The sequence below is a fragment of the Colias croceus genome, chromosome 17, assembly GCF_905220415.1.
Source record: "Colias croceus chromosome 17, ilColCroc2.1".
Classification (NCBI taxonomy): domain Eukaryota; kingdom Metazoa; phylum Arthropoda; class Insecta; order Lepidoptera; family Pieridae; genus Colias; species Colias croceus.
In genome coordinates this window covers 358,874-381,094 of record NC_059553.1, presented here as the reverse complement: position 1 = coordinate 381,094, position 22,221 = coordinate 358,874, and the positions used below count along the sequence as shown (strand labels likewise).

The 22,221-nt window shown below is 33.5% G+C and overlaps 3 protein-coding genes across 3 annotated transcripts in view; 1 reads left to right on the top strand and 2 right to left on the bottom strand.

Annotated features, from left to right (window-relative positions):
• Positions 1-7: 7 nt before the first annotated feature.
• Positions 8-834, bottom strand: LOC123699373 (proteasome subunit beta type-1). The gene has a single exon (XM_045646312.1). The coding sequence runs from the start codon at positions 736-738 to the stop codon at positions 40-42; it is 699 nt and encodes a 232-aa protein (XP_045502268.1). The 5' UTR covers positions 739-834; the 3' UTR covers positions 8-39.
• A 764-nt stretch (positions 835-1,598) lies between these two features.
• On the top strand, positions 1,599-2,226 carry LOC123699374 (dolichyl-diphosphooligosaccharide--protein glycosyltransferase subunit DAD1). Its single transcript, XM_045646313.1, has 2 exons — positions 1,599-1,900; positions 1,987-2,226. The coding sequence occupies exons 1-2, from the start codon at positions 1,693-1,695 to the stop codon at positions 2,115-2,117; spliced, it is 339 nt and encodes a 112-aa protein (XP_045502269.1). The 5' UTR covers positions 1,599-1,692; the 3' UTR covers positions 2,118-2,226.
• A 2,938-nt stretch (positions 2,227-5,164) lies between these two features.
• Positions 5,165-22,221, bottom strand: part of LOC123699263 (E3 ubiquitin-protein ligase AMFR-like) — a 49,253-nt gene continuing 32,196 nt past the window's right edge. The window contains exons 4-11 of the mRNA XM_045646183.1: positions 21,945-22,055; positions 20,446-20,624; positions 12,491-12,601; positions 10,005-10,198; positions 8,712-8,905; positions 8,006-8,273; positions 7,690-7,783; positions 5,165-7,583 (exon numbers count right to left, since the gene is read on the bottom strand). Of these exons, the coding sequence (XP_045502139.1) occupies positions 7,295-7,583; positions 7,690-7,783; positions 8,006-8,273; positions 8,712-8,905; positions 10,005-10,198; positions 12,491-12,601; positions 20,446-20,624; positions 21,945-22,055 (1,440 nt within the window). The 3' untranslated portion in view covers positions 5,165-7,294. The remainder of the gene's footprint in view (positions 7,584-7,689; positions 7,784-8,005; positions 8,274-8,711; positions 8,906-10,004; positions 10,199-12,490; positions 12,602-20,445; positions 20,625-21,944; positions 22,056-22,221) is intronic.

Genomic DNA, 22,221 nt, shown 5'->3' with positions numbered 1-22,221 from the left:
TACAATATTTAGAAATACAATTTATTACAATTTTACAAATTAATCTTTACGGAGCTCAAATTTCTCTTCCTGGATGCCATTTGCAGTAATAATAAGAATGTAGATGCTATCACCCGTATAGATGTCTCTCTCAGCTGCACTTATAAAGACATCCTTCAGAAGAGCCAAAGCCTTCTCTCGGGGCAATGGAACTTCAGTAACATTTTGCATATTCTTTAGCCCAATTTGGTTGTCCAAGAGGGGTTGTAGCTGTGCCCCCGCAGAGCCTCCCGCTCGGTAGTTAGATCGCTCACAGTGCCCGATGGGATCATAGCTGTACACACAGCCCTTTCCTTCACCATCAATACCAGCCAACACATTTGAGACATAATATGGGAAGAAACGTTTATAATACAACATCGTTGACAGCATCTGTGCGACCGCAGGTGTTGTCATTGCTTTGTTGTGTTCGTGCTCGTACATCTGCATGCGCGCTTGAAGGAGCCTCGTAAGGGTCAGAGTATCACACCAACAACCCGTTGCACCGAGTACGGTTTTATCAGAGAGTTTGAAAAGCTTCTTTTGTTCTCTGGTATAGATAGAAAATCCGGTACTAAGTCGTGTATCAGCTCCAATAACTGCATAATCCTCACCGGCAATAGCAACGATGCTTCCACCGTTGTCTGCATATGGCTCGAAGTGCACCTTTTTTGCTCCAGGCAAAGCATATTCAGGGAAATTTTCATTTAAACTCATCATTTTGAATTTAATAGTATGTTCGATGTATTACTTTTATGAATTGGTTGATGATAAGCACAATTTAACAATATAGAATGACAAGCAAAACTTGAGTCTTGACTTTGAGTTAACAGGATTATTGCCATACACAGGACAGGGGCCTGTAGTGGCCCACAGATGATATATAAATCGGTATAATCTTACCGTGTTTTCCAATTACAGCACTAGAGCGCATTATGCGGCATAATGCTTAGCGTTGAATGTTCCAATTGCAGCAATGCTTCGCACAATTGAGCACTCTTAAAAGTAATGCGCGTGAATTGATGCGTGCAATCGATTTATCGTAAGTAATTATTAATTGTTGGAAAATATTTAAAGCTTTCGTTTCTTTCGAAATAATCAAAGTTAATTCAAATTGTGTTAAAAAAATCAATATAAGTATGGATGAAGGTAAATCCAAATTACTTAAAATAACCGTAAATAGTTTTCAACCAATTATTATGTATACCACTTTATTTACACATTAATGAGGTTATTGCTAACTCTATGAATATTTTTTTTTTTCAACACTGAACTTAGCGCAACCTGCTGGTGCGTTTCACGTTCCAATTAAGCATCAGCATAATTCGGCATTGTGCGCCACTGAGTCGCATTATGCTCTGTAATTGGAAAACAATCTTAAAATGTATAATACGTATTTAAACTATATCAATTTTCGACTACATACATAAAACTACACACATATACCACTCAAGCAGACAAGCTTGAAAGATATTTGATTCTGGAACAAATAATCAAAATTAAACCTCAACGTGAATGTACAGACCTTGGTACAGACTATGGCATTGTACTTTGTAGTCTGTAAAAGGCACAGGTAAAAGGACACGTCATATTTGCAAATTGTCAACAACGTCAAAATTGTAAATTCTACCAATTTGTGTTTGTAAAAGTGTAATTGCAAATTTTTAAAGAAACATGACTTCAATAGCGTCAGTAATTCCAAAACTATATCAAGAGTACTCTACCAAAACTCCAAAGAAGCTGAAAATTATAGATGCTTATCTATTATACGTTTTCTTGACCGGTGTCATACAATTCGTTTACTGTTGTCTCGTCGGCACTTTTCCCTTTAACTCCTTTTTAAGTGGCTTTATATCTTGTGTAAGCTCTTTTGTTCTTGGTGGTAAGTAAATTAAAGTATACATACTTCTGGTAAAATAGCTGTGTAATTTCTTTCAGATTAACTAATACAAGGTTATGTTTTTACAGTGTGTTTACGGTTGCAAGTAAATCCTGAAAATAAGAGCGAATTTTCCGGACTGAGCGCAGAGCGAGGCTTCGCTGATTTCATATTTGCCCATCTTGTTCTACATATAGTTGTGATGAACTTCATTGGCTAAATAATATCATTTAATTTTAAGGATGTATGTTTAATGAATTTCAATATTAATGAGCATTGAAATAAATATGCATGTAATATATTGCAATAAATGAAGTACTGATTTCACATTATTGTTTTTTATTTTCTCACTGAAGATTTGAAACTATAATATTTTCAGTTAAACCTATAATATCAAATATGTAGGTATGTTCAACTATGGTATGTTGGTGAAAAGTAAAAAATCAATTTGGCCAAAACTTCATATTCTACCAAAAATTGATTTTGGTGTTAAATATTAGTAGGAAATGGAAATAGGACATATTATTGTGTATAATCACAGACTAATAATAATATACTAAGTATACATACAAGTATAACTTTACTTTCTATTTTTATCCTCATTTTTAGCATTCTAATGCTATAAAATTCATACATCTTTCTTCTGTATCACAAGCATGGCAGGTTGAAATTCATGAAAATTTAATAAATACACATGGTTGCCTAAAGTTTATAAGTAAAAGCTCTGTAGGTACCTACTTGAATAATCGCGACACAGTCTTAATCACTGACCAGTGACCACCACTAACTTCTAACTAGTAACTACAGTGTGTAGTGTGTTCTAATTTCAAATTATGTATTTCCAATTAATAAACTACCTAATTATACCAGGTGAAAGGTAAAACTTAAACGAATTTAGACAGGAGCTTCTACTCATGAAACTGAACAACTTTTGTGCTACAACTTTGCAGAATTCGAAAAAAAAACCCTGTATAAACAAAAAAAAAATTGAACTGCTTAGAAATTGGTGCCAATAGTTTGTTATATATTCGATAGTCTGTTAATAATTAATAAGCTATTTTGACCTGTTTCAATTAATTTAAATTCAAATGAAATTCAATGGGTTTTAGTAATGGGGATACCTTTGCTTTTTCGGGGTTCTATAAATTTATATCCAAGCACTAATGATAAAAAAAAAATATGCTAGGAATGGCTAAGATGATTAATTGAGTCGATACATATCAAACTCCGGTAAGTCCACTCCCCGCCAAAATTGAGATAATAATGGCGCCAATTTTGAATTGTAAAACTAAACCAGTCTGTTCTTTTCAAAGTTAGGTAAGTCAATCGTATCTTTATTAAAATAAGGTTTAAAGTAAATGTTTTTTTTCAAACTCCGGTATGTCCGTCTACAGTGGTTTATCAAACTCAGGTAAGTCCATTTCGACCAATCACAGCGCAGTATGGCACTAAAATGGCTGCCATTTCTCTCAATTTTGTTGAAGCTAACACGTGTGTCCAATGCTTATAAATCGTTTTAATTGATAAATGATGGAAGAAAACAGTTTTACTATAGAGGTGGTGGTTCTAGAGAAAGCAAGGAAAAAAACAACACCAAAAGCTAAAACAGACAAGGCTCAGAAAACAGCTAAAAGATAAATGAAACTAGACGCACAGCACACGCACAGTAGTTATTCCCAGCCATGAAGGCCAGGGCCGTACTGAGATTTTTTCAACCGTTTTGATTTATTGACCCCGCTCTTTGCCCAGCAGTGGGATGATAAAGGTAAATAATAATAATAATTTATATCTTTTAATTTACATATTATATTTTAATGTCCAATGCTTACAACGCGACGAACTATCTACCCATTTCCACCACCTCAGTACGTCCCAAAACTGAGTTCTATCAAATCCCTGTAAGTCCATTAGAGATTTTTCAAATTCCTGTAAGTCCAAGACGATGTTTTTCAAAACCCGGTAAGTTTTGCTGGTACATATCAAACGCCTGTATGTCCAGATTTAAATCTAATTTTGTGGCATAATCATCAAGTAATACATTTCTTTTTCTTCGTAAAAATAATTCAAATGCATTATATTATATCCGTCATAAGTTATAAAGGTCCAAACATATTGTTTTTATAAGTTATTAAAAATACCTCGATTCCCACATTTCTGTTAGAATGGACTTACCGGAGTTTGATATGTATCGACTCAATTGGTCATACCTACCTAAAAGGTCAGACCCAGTGTTAGCAACCTGAAGTGAGCTGATTATCGTACGAGGGGCGTAAAATTATCGTTTATTAGGCGTTTATGGTTCGAAATTATTGGGTTTTACGCGTGGTACAGACTATAGACCTGAACCGATTCCATTTCCACTTTATGTTCAATAAACGCGCCAAGTTTAAAATTCAATCTGACAAAATTTCACTGTTCCCATGAAAGTTCGATATGAAACACGTCAAAATTTCATATTTGTATGGGTGAAATAATATAAATTCTCGAATTTTGCATGATAGAAATTATCGCACGATAATACTATGCTATCGTACATCGTACGTAGGCACAAAATTATCGTGTTTGTACAATAATTATCGTACGGTTCCGAACACTGGTCAGACCGCACTAGCCGTAACTACTCGACGCGTCATATAATTAATGCCGACTTGGAAAAATTTTATCGCGCAGCGCCGCGGTCGTGCCTCGTGGCGCGAATAAAATTTCATAGAAAGGATAGGCTGTGTCGCGTCGCAACGGTACGCTGGTGCGTATTTGTGCCTAGTGTGGTTTGAGGGTAGTAATTAATAAAAAAAACACATATTTTATTCATTTTATTTTATTCTGACTAGTGTTCAAATTTATAGTAATTACACATAACAGTTCTACTTCGAAACTGTAAAACTTGTCGCAAAAATGTAACAAACAAAAGTAAATAGTATAATTAATGTAAGTACAATCGTAAAAATATTACATGAGTATAAATACTAAACTAATTTAAAGTTGTGGGACCTAAAATAAAAAAAAATTATAATAATTATGTGCTGTTATGAGTACATAATATAGAGTTTTATGATAAATTTAATGTTGCCTACACACTTATTACAAATGGTGAAAGATAAAGGTCCAAAACATTGACCAGTGGACGACTCATTCTCACAATAGCTACACATACAAAAATACTCTGAAGTTTACATTGATATTATATCTAAATAGTTATCACTAATGACCATGCTTGTAAACATTCTTAATCAGAGATTTACTTAAACACTGCTTTACTTACTTTGCTTACAAAAGAGTAATCAAATGTATATAAACAATTGGTAAATAGAGTAACACCCATTTATAAACAGTACAATTCTTATAAAGTATGCAAATATAAAGCATAAAGCAACCAGAGATAATATGAACTTCTCAAAATAATTCTGTACAAAGAAAATTGTTTTTTAAAAATCCATATGGGCTAAGATAAAGCTGACCTTTGAAAAAAATGAGATGTCATAATGTTTATAAAGGCGGGTGAAAATAAAGCTGAAAATTATCGTATCATATAATTATCAATAACACAACTGATAATTTAAGCCTATAAATTTTAGGAGATTCAAATCTTTTCCGAAATAGTAAATTAAATCTTTTTAATATGGGCTTAAATCAGTATTACCAAAAAAAAGAAAAAAAATATACTTATATATATTTTTAACATTTTTACTATATTTATGTGCATATAACATCGCGAGATCACATACACTAACATTCACAAAAGATAAAAGTATTTGCAATCACTGGTGGAGTGATGATCAAATGACTACAATAATTATAACTATTTTGTAAAACCTTTGTCTAGTTTCTTCACTAGCGATATATTTCACGAATATTTTGTTACGATATATTAACTAGCATAAGAGTACTAAGAATATTTTGACCCAACTCGCAGGCAATCCGAACGTCAAACTATATAAGCTCTCACCAAGTCTAAAGTGCCTGCGTCTCGGGTATTATAAAACTATACAAATACAATCAGCCTCAAAACTACTTAAAATACACAAAAATTTATATTACGTAGTTCTCACATCAAGAAACACACAGGCGGCAAGATACTTTATATATATATACGCCTTATTGTAATATTATAAATGGTAAATTAATCACGAATATTAAAATATGACTGAATATAATTTGAAAAACATGCTTATAAATGTATAGCATTAAGCATACAATATATAATATGTAGATGTACATATTATAACCGCAGTACATTCCGACAATTCTCATAAAATAAAAACTAAATAATAACAATTATACATTGCATGTGTTAATATTAAAATTACTGAATTATATTAATAGTTGTTGTAAAATAAAGTGACAAAAACCTATAGTTTGTGCGGAAATAAGACATATCTTTTATTGTCTTTTAAGTGTAGTTTTAAATAAAAAATATAAAAGTAATTATTACTGAAATAAAAGTTTGCTTACTATGCATATAATAGCATGGACGAATATTATATTCGTCCATGATAATAGTATATATCTTGTAAGATAATAATTAAAAAATTTACGGTATTTTTACAAGTGTTACATATCTGGTATTACTCAATAATTTAGTAGGTCGATATTTTAAATATCTACAGTCTGTAGATAATATTTACAAACTAATGCGTCTGAGATCATATTACCATATTATTAAAGGCATACTTTTGCTGATAATTTAATCTGTACAACTTCTACTGCACGCATATAAGTAATTATTCGTAAAAACTAAGAAATGTATGTATTAAATTTCGATTTTTTTTTTTCTCACGCAAGTTTTTTATGATGACTGTACACGAAAATCTAAATTTTTTAATCTGCAAGATATTTAGCATGTTTTTTTTAACATTTAAATTGTTATGGTCTATTTACAAATTTTGTATCGAGTTTTCCCTCCCCTCTACACTTTTTGGACGGCCCCACATATACCCAATTAAATATCGACATGTTTTCGTGGACACAGTACGCCATATCGTGGCGGCTTTTGTATAGTAAGCTTAGTTTTTAAAGGATACATTACTTTTTTTGTACAGATTATACAAAATGTAGCTTGAATATTTTTTTACAAACAGACCAAAATTAAGTATCCAAATCTAACCCTTTACGCACCGGAGCGAAAAAACATCGAATACGTCAATTTCCACGTCATACTTTACAACTGTCACTGTCAACGTCAAACTGTGACTGTCACTTTTTTTTTCTTATGGCAACGATTATTGTCAGTATCAAGTCAAACTGTCACTATAAATCCCGCAGCGAAATTCAAATTATCCCACAAGCACTAGATCACTTCACTATACCACTATACACAGTTTACGTAGGCCGCGCGTCGTACCGCGAGTGCCGCGTGAGCGCCGTGCTCGCGACGCGCGTCATGATGTGGCGGAACACTCAGCTGCGCGGCCACTGCTCCGCGTGACCGTGGGCGGCTGTGGCGTGACCGTGACCGTGGGCGGCTGTGGCGTGACCATGACCGTGAGCGGCTGTGGTGTAACCGTAAGCGGCTGTGGCGTGACTGTGGCTGGCTGTAGCGTGGTCACTGGGCGCGTCCCGCGATATCTTCTCGAGGTACTTCTGTCTAGCCGCCGCTATGAGCTGCTGTTTGCGCTTGCGCAGTAAAACTTCGCGTTCCGATGCGTTCTGGGAGAACTCCACTTGAATCGGATCTTGCAGTATCGTGCTGGAAAGGGAATTTTATTATTTATGATGGTGTCAATTGTAATTATATTGCAATTTGTATAAAATACAGATTATTTATGAATGTGGTATGACATGTAGTAACTAACCCGTCATGAGTGCCGGTGACAGGCGTGGAGTCAGTGGATGAGATGGAGGGACTCGTTTCTATTTCACTATCGTTGTCTGAAGCTGTTTCGTTCACTGTAAATAATTAGATTTTTATTTTACTACAATTTTATAATAATAAAGAAAATATTAATGAAAAATATATTAATACAAAAATGGATTATAATTTATAAAAAAAATAGGAAATGGAAATAGTGAATTTTAATATTGATCCGTCTCGAAGGATCACAACATCTAATCTATCCTGGATCACTCAATCAAAAGTTTACGGCTAAACAAACTGTCATCATGTCATCATCAGCCCATATACGTTCCAACTGCTGGGACACGGGTTTCCTGGTACAGGCCGTACTCCACCATGTCGTCGAACTGTTTGATTGTAAGACGACCACAGCCCCCCGTACGTACCCGCAGCGGGCGCCACGTGGTCGGGCTCCGGGCCGGGGGCGGGGTGCGGGGCGAGCGCGCCGTCGAGGATGTTCTCGATGGTGCGGTGCGGCGAGCGCGTGCGCAGCAGGTCCGCGCGCACCCGCGCCGCCGCCACCTGCGGGAACACCGCCGACACCTGCGCAACAATATACAATCAAATTACATTCATACAAAAACTTTCAACGCCTCCTTGGTTGTCGCGAGAGCGTAGAACTGGGGGTCATGAGTTCGGTTCCCGATGGAGACGAAGAAAAAAAAGTCTGGCAGGACACAGAAAGCTGATCGCCTACTTTTTCCTAAAGAAAATCGATCAATGAAACAGCTGATGCATGAATAATGCGTTTGCCCCTTACCCAACTAGGAGACACGGGACTTCACATAATAGAAGAAATCACACTAATAAAATTACTACTTAATTAATACTTTGAAATTTCAAAGTAGTGTCATGACAATACCGTCACGTCATGGAGTAAGGCGACGAATTTGTTATTTTTTAAATGATTCCAAAAAAGTTTCACTTCTGATGTGCTTTTTATATATTGATAAATTACTAAAGTAGTTCTTAGTGCCTCACCTGAGCAAGCATAGCATCCAAATGCGGTGTGTTAATCTCCAGCTCAGCGATTACGGGGCCGGGAGTCGCCCCAGTGGGGTTGGGGGTCGCAGTGGCGGGGGTTGTGGGGGTTGCAGGAGTCGCGGGGGGCAAGTCGGCGCGCACACGCGTCACTTCTACGGAGAAACTCGGCAACCATGACACGTAGCGGGAACCTGGAAAATATAAAAATATTTATGATTAAAGTTTTAGTTACAATATTTTAAATTTTAAATCGAACGTAATATTAATCATAAGAGAACGTGTAATCCTAAAACTAAGACAAGAATGTACATCTATTTAACAAATATTTCTCCACTTCACTAATTTCAGTAATCCTATTCCAATAGTCCCATCCTACGTATCTCACCTAATAACTCAGCAAGTAGCCATCGCAGAACAATCAGCGCCCCCAACACGAACCCCACACACACAGCTAAATTTGTGCACACACGCGCAACCATTTATACACAGTGTGTGTTTATGTGTATGTATATTTTTATTTATTTTTTTACACTTTTGTTTGGTACATTTTTGCGACGATACACGAATAATATTATTGTTAAAAGATTACTGTCATTTCATGATTGTTGGTGACAGTGACAGACAGAGGATGTGATTATTCTATTCTAAGATGCTGAATAAGGTTGTATAATATCGCACATACTATAAAATAAAACTTGATAAAAAATTCCTATTACCGTGTACTTGCTTCATAACATGAAAATTTTTACCAGTTTTTACAGATTTGAGGGTAGTTGAAAAAAGTGGTTTAGTATTTTAATTTCTATAATAAATATGAACCGTGTTATGTAACATAATCGATTTTAACCTACAAATCTCCTAATGAAACACAACTGTAAGCACTGAATTAAACAACTGATTATTTATGCAAGAATTTTTATAATAAATTATTGAAATGAGTGAAATGATAATTCAGTGGCGTGAACTGTGGTGAATCACATTCGCGCGCGACACTGGGGTTAAGTGTATTGGAATTATATTGTTCTTGTTAATATGTATTCGCAATGTGTAAGTTAAAGTATTGAGAACTGTTTTAGAGTATAGTATAATATATTTTTACTAGTAAGAAAAACAAAATGGAGAAAATAATTTGTAAACTTAAAAAAAAAAAAACATTTACCAAAATTACTTTCTATATCCATTAAAATCATCAACGAATCATGTAACATGTATACCTATAATGCGGTGTGTGTGCAACACCACACACACACGCACACACACAGTAAAGCCAACAACAGTACAGCAACTCACCATCAAAGTGGAACAGGTGGTTCGCATTGTTCGCGTCGTTGCCGATCTGCGTGAGCGGGTTGAGCGGGTTGAGCGGATTGAGCGGGTTGAGCGGCGTGAGCGGAGTGAGCGGCGTGCGCGCGGGCTGAGCGGACAGCGCGCGCCGGCACGTGGGGCACGACGCGTCTTGTTGCACCCAGCGGCACAGGCACGAGCTGCGAGGAAATAATTCAACATTATTACTATTTTTATTTAAGCACAGATTATTTGGATAAGTTATTCTATTTTGCAAACAATAATGGATATATGATAGCTAAATAAAATAGTCCTGATCCTATATAGCTGAGCATTTTAGTATTCAAAGGAGAATGCCCATTTTTGGTACTGGTTTTTCTCATGCATCAAGACAACAATACTATTAAAAAAATCTCGGCAATTTAGAGGCCTTCTTACCATCGGAAAATATATTTTGAACAGGGAATGTTTTGTAAAATCTCATAAGACATGTAATTGTTTAGATCCGTTATTATAGATTTAGTGTCCATTACCGTTTACATTTTTGGTGCAGGTTTTTCTCATGTACCAAGATAAAAATACTATTAAAAAAAATCTCGGCAATTTAGAGGCCTTCTTACTATCGGAAAATATATTTTGATCAGGGAATGTTTTGTAAAATCTAATAAGACATGTAATTGTTTAGATCCGTTACCATAGATTTAGTATCCATTACCGGTTACCACGGTAACCAAGAGGTAACTATTATGACATTTACTATGGTATAGGTAAACCAGAATCTGATGGCAATTAGGGAAATCAAAATTTTGAGTGTGCAACCCTAGGGAAAATAGACTGAACGATCTTGATACTGCTTATTTTTTAGTTTGTTCTCATATCATTAGTCACATTACATAAGTGGACAATACTGTACTTAATAATGAGATATCCACTTAATATTATGTAGGTACATACTTACATGTATAATATACATATTACTTTTACACAGGTAATACATATTATTATTTACACATACCTATATTTGTATGTTCATTATCATTATGCCATGTGAAAATATCGATGTTATATCGATAGAAAACTAGACTGCTTATAATTTTTTATAAAATAAAATAAAAGTAAAATAAAACTATGTTTATTTTCGTAAGTATTAACAGATACACACATTATAAAATTGACTTGGTCAGCTTGGACTTGACGAATAGCCGTATTGGAAACTCCTGTAATAAGTTTTCATAAAATTATATTCCAATCAACAAACAATATTATAGTTACCTACATAATATAATATTTTTTAATTAAAAGTATCAAAGCGGGTAAGTCCAATTTACCAATAAAATCTTCTAAATTGAAAATTGTGATGTGTTTGACCCTTCTTCATCAAATATTTTTCTATACACATTATAAACAACACCTCTTGCTTGTGATCACAGCGGCTTTTTCGACATTTTCGAAGATTTTTTAGACAAAATCCTAAAAATTATTTATCAACTGCAAAAAAGACAAATAATTTGACAACCAATTTGATAGTTGTCAAATAAGTTGCCACATGAAAATCTTATATTTCTTAAATATAAATATGCCATCAGATTCTGGTAGACCTATAAATAGCTAAATGTATTAATATCGATTATTGTTTTCATTGAATTACAAAAAAATCAATCAATTAACATAAAATCACTCTGTAAGGTATTGTTTATACACTGTAGGTTGTTTTAACATAGATAGTGAAGTAAAATAATATAAATATATATATATATAAAAAATATTATTATGACATAGCTTGGTAGGTAACCAGTTATTTCTTATTTGTTTCTTTCTTCGAATATGTAGTGAAAAAATGGTTCAAACAACAACAACAATATGTAAACCGAATAAAAACTCTATTGGCATTTTTTAAATATATATTTAGGTTTTCTTGAAATCCGTTCCGGAAGATTTCTGGTGCCTACCTGCACTAGCCGATGAACAGATAGACTTTGTCTGAAATCATAAGCTCTACGCATAGATTAAATATGTTAAACGAAAAATAACCTTCAGACGATAAAATACTACCAAAATCACACATAAACCTAACTAAATCGGGTTTATTCAAGTTTCGAGGTTAATTCACATTTTTCTCAATATCTTGAAAACCCCTATTTTTATCACAAAAAAATCAATTGGTAAAAATCTTTTGAATATCGATGAACCCTCCAAAACCACTCTGGCATTGACGCAACACTATACTGTGGTCCATACTTTCATGGGCATTCTCCTTTGCAATAAGTTTTTTAATAGTGCTTAAAGCGACTAATGGACGTTAATCTGCATAACTCCGCCCCTAATATACTAAGCGTGATGATATAATATATCATCAATTATGTCGTATAAACTATATATGGCTATAATAACATTGAAAAAAATTCTGCAATTCGGACTCGTTCCTGAGATCAGGGTATCCGACCAAACAAACTTAATTTTCATAACATTTAGTATAACAATAAACAACTAACTTGTGGAAGAGATGTGCGCAGGGCAGTTTGCGCGCCTCCTTCATGGGCTCCCAGCAGATGGCGCAGTTGTCCTGGTTCTTCGCCACCTCCTCCGGGCTCGCCATCGGGTAACTGCGAGTATTATATGTATTCATTAAAATAGTATATTAATAAAACAACAAAATAAATAAAACTATATTTATTAACATAAATAATCATATCAATGAACCATTGACTATTTGTTTAGTTTAATAGCATTCAAATGCTTTATAAATAGGAAATTTTTAAATAGGAAAAAATCGATCACGAGGCTGGATAAGCGAAAGACGTGTGTTAGAAATTAGAATATCTAGTTATGATAATTTTTTTCATTCTTTAAAATAAGATCCAGTGTCTATGAATAAGACTATAGTTTCCATACTGTTTAATATTTATACTGTGGTTCTACTCGTAAAATTTAAAAAGTACCCTGTTAGTTACCGTTATAGCCATAGATTCGTCTTAATGTATGTGTATATGTAATTGTTGTGTACAAAATGTATTCGCAAAAATTTTATCTTTCTATTATATTGCAATGTTATATGATATTTCATTGTTCATAATTCAGCAAAACGAGGGCGAGTCGCGCTTGAAAATATAACTAACCACACATTTTTAGGTACCTTCGACCACAAAGAGACAGCAGTTAATTGACCTTTCATGGAATACTAAATAATATTCATATAGATTAACATTATTTTAAATAAATATAAAAAAAATTGATTCAACGACCGCATAATTAGGATCACGACCCGCCCTAGTTATGTGGATGTTTTTTTTTACAATTATTTCCGTTATTTTCCATGTTTTTCTACAAAAATTATAGATTTTACAGCTCTATGTTACATATTCATGAAAATATAATAAATAAATAAATTGTAAGTGGCTATTTTTTTGGTTTTCTTAATTTCTTTCAGTTTAAACTGGGACAAAAATTAATTTAATTTTAAAAATATATATACAAAAGGTAGTGTAGTGTTTTGTGCTATTTATTAATAAATAATGAATGGATACCAACTTTCATACCTCTAATATTAAAAAGATTTGAATAATTTAAGCAAATATCGCGTGTTTTGGTTCATTGACCAGAAATTTTTTAACCTCTATTAAAATATGTACATATAGTTTTATTAACTAGCTGTTATACGGGTAAATAAATATTAAAATTTAGCACATTTCCTTCCGTTCTGTTATTATAATTTTGGTATCTTACATATTTAAAATATGTAAGACCAAAAAAATATGATATTTTAAGGTATAAATATGATTATTTATTATTCATTTGAATAGTACTATGCACAAGTGAAATGTTTTAATTATAAAATTTAAAGCATTTACATAAAAACTAGAAAATGCCCTGTTTCAAAGTCAATATGTTATTTAGCAAAAGGCTGTACAGATAGCGTATCTTATCAGTGCTTGTGCCCTCGAATGATAAATGGTATTAGAGTTAAGCCTCTGTTTTATTTATATACCAATTTAAACAATATTTTGAGAGAGATATCACAATGCCATAAAGATTATTTGAAGATCAAGACTATTAAAATATTTGTATCAAATTAAAGGAAAATCCATAAAACAAAACCTCATCTATATTTTTTGTTCAATCAGTTTAAAAAAATTATTAAGGAATTTTTAAAAAACTTTATTAAAATTAACATCACATTTTAATATAAATTTATAAAGAATAGAAAAATTTGATCCGATTCATTCTTCATTCTTTGCGCACTAAAACCAAAAATATAAATTCATCACATTTTAATTCAATCAAACTGCTAATAATAACAACAATCAACCAATGGGTCAGTACTCAGTACATTTCTACAGAAAACACGATAATCTGTGAAATGTGTAATTAATACAATACAATTGACCTCAATGTTATTGTAATTTAATCACAATTAAGATCGAATCTTCAGTTTGCATTAATATCTTCCCACATTAAGGCATCTGCAGTTGATTATAATGAAAAGTACTAGAATACCTAATGAATTTGACCTGGGATTCATTTAGATAGACATTCGCTGAGAATGGGCATATTTGCTTCTTATTCTTACCAAATTCATATCATATTTTTAATGCTTAAATTAGATAAAAAAATCACAATATGTAGCGGTATTTTATTGAGCTCCATATCAATTTTATCAATCGTTATAACATTTGTCAATAACCCAAAAGCCCTGCTAAGCATGTTGTATAATGTAATGTCTGTTCCCTATACATAATATTATAATTGAGTATTTGAATAAAAAAAATTATTGATGTTTTTCATGTATTTTAAAACTTTATTATTAATATATAATAAATCTGTAGAAGGATCAATTCTGTACATTGAAAATATTGAAAAAATAAATACCAGGGGGTGTTACTGGATCGACACCAAACCCAAATACGTGATTAAATAAATTTTTGTCTGTCTGTCTGTCTGTCTTTCTGTCTGTCTGTCTGTCTGTATGTGAAGGCATCACTTAAAAACTAACGGTTCGATTTCGATGAAACTTGGTATAATTATACCTTATTATCCTGGGCATAAAATAGGATACTTTTTATCCCGGAAAAATACGTAGAAAAAAATAAATCTTAATTTTTCTTAAATTTTCCACGCGGACAGAGTCGCGGGCGGAAGCTAGTTATTAATAATATTGATATTTAATGCAAAAAACTCAAAAAAATGTTTTTCTATTAATTATAAGCAATTAAAAATTGATGAAATTTAAATTAAAATCACGTGACTATAAACGCGCCATGACTGGTCACCATAGATGTGACGTCAAAATGTTTTAGTTGTATACGTTTTTGTATCAACTGCAATGAGTGAAAACTAACATTATGACGTCACACGCATCCGGGTGACGCTTCGGGAGTTGTCGGTGTGTTTTCGGTACTGGATTCAAAGACTAATTTTTATTTTGAAATAACTTTTGAATTATTGCAAAAAAAAAAATAGTTTTGTTATAAAACTAATATATAATCTTTCCATTTAGCACAAAAAATTTTTTTATTCAAATACTCAATTATATTTATTATTTGTTTATACAAATAAAAAACGACGTGTGGCACTCGGGGACTGCCGCGGTAAAGCTATTGCATGCTATGCCTTCAAGCCACACCTCCGCCCGTCGGAGTGGGGAGCGTGAGGTTTTTTCGTTACGGAATTTCTCGATTCGGTCCCTGCTCTCAAGGCCCGCGATAGAAACTATGCATTAGCTTAAAAAATATATAATTGGTTGAAATGGTATCAATGACGCATCTAATGTATACCGTCGCGCGATGTGACGAGCCTCGTACGACTTTAATTGCTCATTGGCGGGAAACACGTGACACATAATATTATCTATACATATAATAAAATCGTAGGAAAGTCAAAACTGTACATTGAATATTTTTTTAAAAGAATACCTGGGCCGTGATCTATAATCGATATAGAAGCCAAAAACATAGTTTTTAGAATTTTTGTCTGTTTGTCTGTTTGTCTGTTTGTCTGTTTGTCTGTTTGTCTGTATGTTTGTCCGAGCTAATCTCGAAAAGTACTGCATAGATTGACTTCAAATTTTGCATGAATATTACTAACAGGTCGGGTGAGGCTATAGGCTACATATTATCAAGCTATCATCTACGGGGGAGGAGCTGTGAACCTTTATTTTTCTTACGTATTCCGTGTATTACGACAGCGTACAATCTAAAGACTCATGTTTAAATGTTGGTTTCGAGTAAGCCATGCTATTATCTAGCTTTACAAAATAAAAACTATGTTATTTACGTAAATTGGGCAGAGAAACAGTTTAATGAATTTAGTAGTATAAAGACAAATTAGAAACAGCGCCATCTATTAAATGTTAATTTACACGTTAACTATTGGAAATTAATAATCAAATGACGCATATATAAATGTTGTTTGACAATATCTAGATTGACACTATAAAAATTATGCCATTTAAGTAACTTGGGAAGAGAAACATAGCTTAAAGAATGTAAGTTGTATAATGTTAATTTTGTAACAGCGCCATCTATGAGATTTCGTAAAAATCAAATCAATTTACATGTTAACACTACTGAACACAATGTTAAAAATTAATAATTTAAATATAATTATGTTATTTATTTATTTAACTCTTTAACCCATATCTTCCGTTCCCTATAAGATATATTTCGTGTAAATAATAAACTACATTTTTTTTTTAAAGTGAGGGTACCTACTTAGATGTTTATTATTTTAAGTAAAAATAGACACCATTATCTACAGTTAATCTAATGATTGTGTTCCAAAGAGTATAATAATATATTGTTGTGTTCATTAGTTACAATTTTTAAAATCTTCGTGTTTTATAAATTTACTAGCTTACCGCCCGCGGCTTCGTCCGCTTTGTCTAAAACCTAATAATTTATGTACTAAAACCTTCCTCTTGAATCAGTCTATCTATTAAAAAAACCGCATCAAAATCTGTTGCGAAGTTTTAAAGATTTAAGCATACAAAGGGACATAGGGACATAGGGACACAGAAAGCGACTTTTTTTATACTATGTAGTGATATTTATAAAGCAATTGAATGCCATAAAACCAAAAATATCAAATGCAATCTTCGTGTTTTGTGAATTTTCACCATCATGCGTTCCCACAAAAGGTAAGTTGTTACTTACAGGTATTTATTGAAATGAAATGAAATGAATGATTCTTTTATTATTTTGAGGTGCATTGGGAACAGAAGTTTTTGATAAAATTTTATTTGTAAGTAGCTTTTTTTATAGATTTACAGTTAACTTTTGATTTTTTTATTCAATGCTAATAAAATTATATCGCCTTTGGAAGACGATTTCTGCTGATATTTTTACTACACCACTTGAAAATTGATGATTTGATGATAAAGACAGTAGCAGCGAGGATTAAGTGGAAATTAGTAATCATCCGCTTCGTCAATTTTTGACTGAAGTTAATGTCCAACGTCCAATGGTTCAATCATTGGAAGTATCTCGGGAAATTTTGGAGGATATTTTTCAGGAAGGAGAGGAGGGGCAGCCAACCACATATCAAACTACTACGTTTTAGTACCGAAAAAAATGTTATTGCCAAATGAAACGTAAATTTTGCACTCACAACTTTACAAGTAATGTTTTTATTTTGACTTTGCGGTTATCTGATTATAATATTTATCGTTATGGCTATCGACGTACCGACCGTACTGGGATCAGAGTAGGTACATGATATACAGTTCATCATCCCGGATTGCTTAGAGCATTTTCACACTGAAAAAGATGTTTTCTTTGAATCGTAGTTGCTTCATTTATTTATTTTTAATCATTTTAAATAATATGTTTTATATTTTATAAATATATCATTTTCATTATTTAAGTAGATAAAATAAATTATGTAACGGTTTTATAAGAAAACACATTATATTTGTTAGGCGACGGTGATTTCTTCCAGTCAAAAGAAATCATCTTCAGGATGGAATCATCCTGGATCATCTTCAGAATCATCTTCAGAATCATCTTCAGGATGGAATCATCATCATGGATCCAGATGGGGGTCAAGTGACGCGGGCCACGTACCTACCACAAACATGCTTAGTTTGTGGTATCGAGCGCGAAAGATAGTCATCGTGTTTTTAGTAAAGTTACTATGTAAACTAACGTAATTTAATACTTAGGTACATATTCTATAATGGTGTGCTCAAACTGTTAATCTACATTTAATTTAGATTATTATTTGATACTAAGTAATGTAGAATTTAAACCACATTCATGTTTTCTTCAGATTTTAAGATTTTATTATCAGAGTGTTCAATTTTAATGTAGTTAAATTTTATAAGAGACAATAATTAAGAAAATTTTAAAATAAAGTGTCACGTATTTTTTTTAAACAACGAATGACGAAAAACGACCTAATCGCGGACGAAGTCGCGGGCAACAGCTAGTTGTTCATAATAGTTCATAGTGGTCAATACAATCACATTCTATATTATTATTTCCTTTTGAAGGATGAGTAAAACTGAATTATAACCACAAAACAAATATTGGTCATATTTGTTTTGTGTTTTTATGCGGGTATTTGCAAATTCATTCAAATTATTATATTCAGTTGCATTCACATTAGTTGACTTTGAGTCACTGAGTTGAGACGTTGTTGACAGATACAGAATATTTATAACGTAGTTTTTTTTTAATTCAGATATTTATTATTAATTGAGAAATGAGACAAGTATCTTTATGTTTTAAGTTTATGGAATCTTACAAAATTTGCATATTTTGTACCACATCCAATAAAAAAAAAGCAATTTTATTTCTATTTCAAAACATAGCTGTATTTTTATTTACAACCATTCCCAGTACTTTAGTTTTCTAGCCCAGCTATGAGTTATTTCGATATAACGTTTGGAGAGCCCTTGAGGCATTGTGCGCGAACTGGGCCGCCCTTAGCTTCGATACCATTGCACTTAACTACACGTATAGCCCATAGGTTTTATATTTATTCATGAAATACATTTATTTAGAGAGCAAAAGTTATTATTCAATGCGTCTTTTCACTGAGGAATGATTTGTTCCAGTCAATTGATTACAAACACAAATTGAAGCGAAGAGAATGAAAAAATAAAATATGGGCCGCAAATTGAAAAAAAAAATCTCTCAAATATAGTATATTATACATATTTTTTAATTTTTTTAATATCTTAATAATACAAATTTACAAAGTTCAGGACTACATTTAATTCTGCGTAATATCTAAGAATATTTATTTATTTCTCGATAGGGAACACTATATTATGCGTTAATCTTGTATGTTTATAAACATGGTTTGTAATATAATAAGTAATTACTGATTATTTACATTGAACACGTGATCACGTGACATAAACAATAGTATGAAATAGTCATCACCTGACCTCTACGATCTTGATAAAATGTGCATTTATTATTACAAAAACAAATATACTTTTATATTTTTATAGTCAACTAGCAGTCCGCCCCGGCTTCGCCCGTGGTACATATTTACGTTTTCTCTACATAAGAACCATCCTCGTACTTCAAGGAATATAATAAAAAAAGAATTAACGAAATCGGTTCAGCCGTTCTCAAGTTATGCGCTTACCAACACATTTTGGGATTCATTTTTATATGTATTATATAGATTATATTAATAACTGACGCAGCCATTGATAACGGAGTTTTTTTTGAGTTAGTGTCAATTTTCCAAGAAATTTTTTTTTTTAAATAGCGGTTATTTATTTGGTCATATTATATAACAGACGCTTCGCTTTCCAAAGATCAAAATATTTGAAAATATGTTTATTGATTCCCTTCTATGTGTGTGTCTATCCGTGTGTAACGCGCGCGTGCATGTATATAGCATTTGTGTGTGTGTAAAATGTAGATGCGCGCGAGTGTCGAGCGCTTGTGCATTTGTGTTGATACCGTCATTTTCTTAAATGTGTAAGTGTGTTTTTATGTGTGTTTGTTTGAATTTGATATTTTTGTTTTTAAGCTATTGCATAGCTTCTATCGCGGGCCTTGAGCGCGGGGACCGAATCGAGAAATTCTGTAACGAAAAAGCCTCACGCTCCCCACTCCGACGGGCGGAGGTGTGGTTTGAAGGCATAGCATGCAATAGCTTTACCGCGGCAGTCCCCGAGTGCCACACGTCTTTTTTTTATTTTTTGACGTAATGTGTGTGTGTGTGTGTGTGTGTGTGTGTGTGTGTGCGTGCACTCACTTGCGGGCCATGTGGTGGGCGAGCGCGGTGTAGAGGCGGTGTGTGTGTGTGTGTGTGTGTGTGTGTGTGCACTCACTTGCGGGCCATGTGGTGGGCGAGCGCGGTGTAGAGGCGGTGTGTGTGTGTGTGTGTGTGTGTGTGTGTGTGCACTCACTTGCGGGCCATGTGGTGGGCGAGCGCGGTGTAGAGGCGGTGTGTGTGTGTGTGTGTGTGTGTGTGTGTGTGCACTCACTTGCGGGCCATGTGGTGGGCGAGCGCGGTGTAGAGGCGGTGCCGGCGCAGGCGCGCCAACAGCGCGTGCAGCAGGTGGCGCAGCTGCAGCAGCAGCACGAGCGACGCCATCGACACCACCGCGTTGCTGTGCACCACCATGTGCGCCACGTGCGCCGTCTCCAGCACCAGCGACACCGACTGCGCACAACCAACAACAGTTACACACCAATACGAGACACAATTACAACGTTATAAAAATAATCAACATAAAGGTTGTGATTTCTAGTTCAAATCCGGCTCGAAGGACCATAAATTCCGAAAATGGGCCACTCAATTACATTCCGAAGTATAAACTACTGTCTATCGTATAAAATGCTCATGTTTTTTCATTGAAAATAAAAACTTGAACGAGTCTATTATCTTCAATATTGACAAAAAGTATAAAAACAACATTATTTATATTTTCGTAAATGTTTACAATTAAAGACCGTATGGTAGGTTTATACGATAATAAACAATTGATATAGAAAGAAGACTGTCACTGTGCGCACAAGCACAGTTAATTATAGGAAACAGATGCGAGATGATTGATGAATTCTTGCACGTGTAAATTAAAATCTATAAATAGATTGTACACTGCATATTGTAACAATTGGAAGGCGATTTCTACTCGCCCTCAACGTTAAAAACCTTTTTTCCTTAAATGCTTTCGAAAGATTTATCCCCAAAAACTGACAGGATTCTACACTGGTCTACTTGTATAAGCGAGAGTAAATAGAACATTTCTTTAATAATATTTTAATTCTATTGAAGATTCCCTCTCCTCTCGCCTTATTCAGATAATAGATAATCAACAGAAAGGGTCAGAAATTATATCTCAATATCGAAAAACGATATGCCTCATTTCCTAGAAGGCTTTTCCATCTTTAATTTAATGTATCAATTAGATTCAAAATTTCCAAGCGTTTTTTTGTAGGATATCATAAGAAATCCGCATTTGCTAATTTGTAACAAATTAGTTTTTCTAGAAAATTCGAAGTCTCCATCAAAATGGACAAGAATTATGATGAAGAAGCCAAGTATACTTGGTACATCTATTAGGGCATAATTATATCTTAAGGTACAAACTATACTAATTATACTAATTACGTTAAAACAGACACGTTAAATAGCCATTTGACGAGTTTTTTTGGCACTTTTTTTGGCGTACCAGCATTATAAGATAAATTTAACTTGTCTCAGGTTTGGCAATACACCAAAAATAGATGAAGGTAGATTTTGGCATTCCACTGACTATAACTTATACAATAGAGGGTCTTGATCATAACGACGTAATCTGGTTCAATAAAATTGAATTTTTTTTATTTATTTAATAAAGACCGGAAAAACAATTCATTATAATTATAAATAACAGAACCTAAAAATCTTAGTATTAGTTTTATGGATATTTTTACAATCATCTTTATTGTAAAGGTGTGTGCTGTGTAGTATGTGTGTATGTGTGCGCGGTATACTCACATCGAACAGCAGGTGCGTGTAGTACGCAGCGGGCGCGGCCGCGTCGGCGTCGCGCGCGCGCAGCACGAACCGCGCCACCACGTGCACGCACGACACGCACGCCAGCGCGCACTGCATACATTGTACATTCAATTATTATAGTAAAACATCGTTTACAAAAAACCTAATAAGATAAAAGCGTAATTTTAAACTGAATAGAAATTAGGATACCTACACAATTTTTAGCTAGTAGCTACACAAGTTACCCCCCCACCCCTTCCCATAAGTTTTAAAATAA

Coding starts and splice junctions, on each gene's coding strand:
- LOC123699374 (XM_045646313.1), top strand. CDS start 1,693: ATGACTTCAATAGCGTCAGTAATTCCAAAACTATATCAAGAGTACTCT. Junction 1,901..1,986: donor AAGCTCTTTTGTTCTTGGTG/GTAAGTAAATTA, acceptor ATGTTTTTACAG/TGTGTTTACGGTTGCAAGTA.
- LOC123699373 (XM_045646312.1), bottom strand. CDS start 738: ATGATGAGTTTAAATGAAAATTTCCCTGAATATGCTTTGCCTGGAGCA.